Source organism: Beta vulgaris, chromosome 4 (assembly GCF_026745355.1).
Source record: "Beta vulgaris subsp. vulgaris cultivar EL10 chromosome 4, EL10.2, whole genome shotgun sequence".
Lineage (NCBI taxonomy): Eukaryota > Viridiplantae > Streptophyta > Magnoliopsida > Caryophyllales > Amaranthaceae > Beta > Beta vulgaris.
This window is the reverse complement of record NC_079205.1, coordinates 46,202,384-46,206,903: the sequence shown is the minus strand read 5'-3', so window position 1 is coordinate 46,206,903 and position 4,520 is coordinate 46,202,384. Positions and strand designations below refer to the sequence as shown.

At 34.5% G+C, this 4,520-nt stretch overlaps 1 protein-coding gene across 1 annotated transcript; it reads right to left on the bottom strand.

Moving 5' to 3' along the window:
* Positions 1-608: 608 nt before the first annotated feature.
* On the bottom strand, positions 609-2,635 carry LOC104891134 (phytosulfokines). Its single transcript, XM_010676784.3, has 2 exons — positions 2,477-2,635; positions 609-752 (listed from the first exon to the last, which is right to left on the bottom strand). The coding sequence occupies exons 1-2, from the start codon at positions 2,573-2,575 to the stop codon at positions 615-617; spliced, it is 237 nt and encodes a 78-aa protein (XP_010675086.1). The 5' UTR covers positions 2,576-2,635; the 3' UTR covers positions 609-614.
* Positions 2,636-4,520: the final 1,885 nt, after the last annotated feature.

The window sequence follows — 4,520 nt, the reverse complement described above, 5'->3', positions numbered from 1 at the left end:
TTATATTCAATTACTATTATGTGTATTGGGAGTACAATAAGTTTATGTCAGAGTATTTCACTTTGGTGTCAAAACAAGTCACTTTCACGTCGAAATGGGTTACTGTATTTTAATTCAGAATGGGTCACTTTTAATGTTAAACAAGTCAGCTTTGTATAAGTAAATTGACGCATTTAGGGAATAAAGTTACCCATTTTTTTCAGCTGGGTTATGTATTCAACCACGGACAATTATATGTTACTATTTCAGTTACAAGCAAAAAGGGTATGAAAATCTTAATATGTGATAAAGATTGTGGCAACTCATCTGTTTCAACCAATGTGGTTTATAAGGAAGTTTCTCAAAATGTTTAAATCGTGTATTGAGTTGTAATTGACCCAATTTTATATATATCAATTTAGATAGTGAATTGTTTGTTTGTTTATCATAATGTGTTGTCAATTCAATTTGATTTCAATCAATCTCATTAAACAAAAATGTTGCTGACATTAATAACATTTGTCTTTTTGTCTAATAAATAATTTATAATATCTCATATAAATATGGCCTCCCGTGCATTTTTGCACGGGTTAAAAGCTAGTACTTATATAAGACTAAACCCATAATAAGCAAAACTAATTTGAAGGATTTTGATGTTGAGTATAGATATAATCAGTATGAGCCACAAGTGTCCTCCTCATCAAACACTCCTCTTCATTTACTCCTTGGCAGCTCTCGTTATCATCCACCTTCAAATTCTCAAATTCCATATCCTGCTTTACAAAAAAACGTGATTAAAAAAATAAACTAAATGCAAGGTTTTTTTACTTTTTATTTTTGAGGGGAAATAACCTATTTCACTTGGTCAAAGCATATTAGAAGGAAAGTGGGTAAACATGCATGCACTACACCTAACAAATTCTAAGTATTAGACTTCCATAATCTAATTTACTTAACTATTAATAAATCACTAACATTTATTCGTAAAATAAAGGAAGATAGTTAAGACAACTTTGAAGCATATTTTCTAATATAATTATCTTGGGTTGAATATGAAAATCAAACTCAATTTCTATACATCGCCCTATTATTACTTAAAATCGCCCAAAAAAAAATTGAAATTACATTCATAACCTTTTTCTTTTTTATTCTTAAATCAACACCACCACCACTCACCTCCTTCTGACTGCTACCACCACCCACCCACCTCACCTCCATTAAAATCAACCTTCTCTCTCCTTCTTCAACACCATGTGTACCACCACCCATCACCTCACTCCACCACCCTCACCTCCACTTCCTCGTCGCACACAACCACCATCACTTCCTTCGTCGCGCGTCACCTTTCCCGTAACCACCACCACCTCCACGCCAAAGCTCAAGAAAACCGATTTTTTTTTTTAAACGCGAACGTCCGACTAGGACGTTCGCCCCATGGTTCGAACGTCCGGCCAGGACGTTCTGGCCATGGGGCGATCGTCCGGCCAGGACGTTCACCCCATGGCCAGAATGTCCTGGCCGGACGTTCGAACCATGGGGCGAACGTCCTGGCCGGACGTTTGCGTTTTAAAAAAAAAAAATCAAAGCCTTTGTTTCTGTAGGATTACTTCAAGCAGCAGGAGTGGGTCATAAATCTTAAATACATTGGTTTGTTCTCAAATACTTACATTCCGTTGCTCTCAAATTCTTACATTGCATTGTTCATGGTGCAGCTATCAAATACTTAAATACATTGGTTTGTTCTCAAATACTTACCTTCCATTGCCTTTGTTTCAGGTACTGCCATCTCAGTGTGGGGGTGGAGGTGGAGGTGGAGGTGGTGGACGTCTCGTGAGTTGATGGCGGTGGAGAATGATGTTGCGGGAGGTAAGTGATGGTGGAGGTGGCAGTGGCAGTGGGAAAGTAGGTGGTGGTGGTGGGGGTGGTGGGTGGAGGAAAAAAGGAAAGGATAAAATTGTCTATATAAATAAATTTTGGGCAATTTTAAGTAATTTTAAGGCGATGTTTAACAATCCTCTCATTTATTTTTTCATGTAGAATTTCATGTATTAGGCCAGAAGTGCAAAAAAATTGTGTAGATAATCGCTTAGTATTTAGGAAGCAACTTACTGCATTCAATGCTAAGTAAATCTCCTTAGGAACTTACTCCATGCAATGCTAAGTAAATCTCCTTAAGAACTTACCAATTTTTGCTAGCCAAATAAATTCACCTTATTTCGCTTTGTAAAACCCGTAACTCTCAAAACCATTACATCAATCAAACAAAATACTTCCTCCGTTTCATAATAAGTGAAACACTTCTCTCTTTTATGTGAGAGCTTTTTTAGAGAAGTGTTTCACTTATTATGGAACGGATGAAGTATATATCATTATAAAAATGAAAATGCATATCAAAACATATCCATAAGAAAGATATATTATTTCTCATGTTCGACCAAACGACGACAATGAAGGGTAATAGACTAATACTCTAATAGACATCTTAACTCTCATATACCTTGTGACGAAAGGCTGGTATAGGACGAGCTGCATAAGTCACCGTACTGGCAAAGCAAACTAGCAGAGCTATTATAAGGAGAGTCGTGCATTTGGACATTGTATATGGTCCGTACGACTATGTTTTGTTGCAAACACGAAGAGTTGGTGCGTGAGAAAAAGCAAGAATATACGACAGGAGAGAGAGTAAATGTGGAGAGTTATTATATATAGGGGACACATGATTGATGATTGGTTTCGACTTTTGTGTGAACTAATGTGGGAAAATTGAAAATCTAAATATGAGAACCTATCAAATATTAATTTAAGGATAGCCCTTAGGCTATACATTAAAAATAACAAATTCCTGTAATAAATGTGCATTTCCCATTAAAATAGAAATTATGGCAAACTCAAAAATAGTAATTACCCATTAAATTGGTTGTAAATAATGATCGATCACTTATTAACCACCAAATTATATTTAATGAATCAGGCCTTTATAAAAGAACACTTGTCCTAACTCGTAAGGGTAGTTCAGCCTTTCATAAATATAAAAATAATGAAACATAATTTAGCCGGTAACAGAAATTTCCTATTTGTAGATGAGAAGTTATTGTGTCAGACCGTCCGACCATAATCTTTGGTCGGACGACTTTCAGTTGGTTTCAATTTTCAGTTGGTTTCAAAAAAAAATTCAGTTGGTTTCAAAAAAAATTCAGTTGGTCTCACTTTTTGTTCAGTTGGTTCCAATTTTTTTTCAGTTAGTTTCAATTTTTGTCAACTGAAAACATCAAAAAATTAAAGAAAAACAAAAATAAAAATACCAAATGAAAGGTAGAAATGTCTAAATAAAAGAAAAACAACATCAAATGAAAGGATAAACCAACCAACTGAAACAATAGACCAACGAACTGAAAGAAACTGAAAAGAAAAATTCGACTAAATGAAAGAAAAATAGAACCAACTGAAAATAAAAATTCGACTAAATGAAAGAAAAATAAAACCAACTGGAAACATTCAACTCAAACAATAAACAAAAGAAATGAAATTTATTAATGCATCTATGCTCCGACCAAATCTGTGATAATAGTACCGCCAGCTTTGGACCTACAACCCAACTGATCGACCCTCTTAAATTCTTCTCCTATTTCTTTGTATCCTAGTTTTATCTCTCTTTCGTTTCCTACCTTCTTCTTCAATAGCAACCCCTCCTCCATTTTCAACCCCTCCCTCTCTCCTTCAATCTCGAAAATCCTATGATTTTATTAATAAAAGTAGTTTTTTTCGTAGTTTCCTGTACAAAGAAATGTTACGAAGGTATTTGAGTTTTTAACCTAGGGAAGATCAATTCATTACTATAATCTATATTTATATCCCACGGTTCTCTAGATATAAGTTCGTTTCAGAGCATAGATGCGTTATTCCAGATGTGTATATTCTCTAGGTTGGTCCGACCAAATGTATTGTGTCAGACGGTCTGACACAATACTTTCACTATGTAAATATTGCAACTTCAAACATTTTAGCATATACATGGCTTATAAATCTCGTCTTTTAATACTCAAAAGAAATAACTTGCTGAAGTTCTACTACCCTTTTCATGCACAAATTTGAAGGTGCACATTGTGAATGAATATGTCCTAAGATATCTCGGCAATTACTTAATATTAATAGGAGTTATATTATGAAGATAATAAAGTTAATTATTTTAGTAAATTTTCTTACTAGAGAATAAATATGATTAATAGGACAATATGAATTGGGCCTATAACTAAAATAGATTAATCCTATGAGGTCACACATTATAGCACAAGTTGGACAAAACAATCGAAATTCATTTAGGATTAGGATTGGCCGGTCCAAAGGGGAATAGGAGGAGAATTAGCTCTCCTAACTAGCCTATGACTCTTCTGTTATATATACGATATAATATTAAGGTTTAGGCAATCAATTCGTTAATCAATTTCTTTTCACAAGAGAGAGAAAGTGAAACCCTAAAACTATTCCCTCTAAACCGGCGTCTATACCGTCAAAAGCAATAGATTTTCTTCTCTTTCGTTCTG

Bases quoted from the DNA above. Each gene is read 5' to 3' on its own strand.
- LOC104891134 (XM_010676784.3), bottom strand. From the start codon at position 2,575: ATGTCCAAATGCACGACTCTCCTTATAATAGCTCTGCTAGTTTGCTTT. The intron at 753-2,476 runs GTATATGAGAGT...TTTGTAAAGCAG, and splicing joins TACCAGCCTTTCGTCACAAG to GATATGGAATTTGAGAATTT.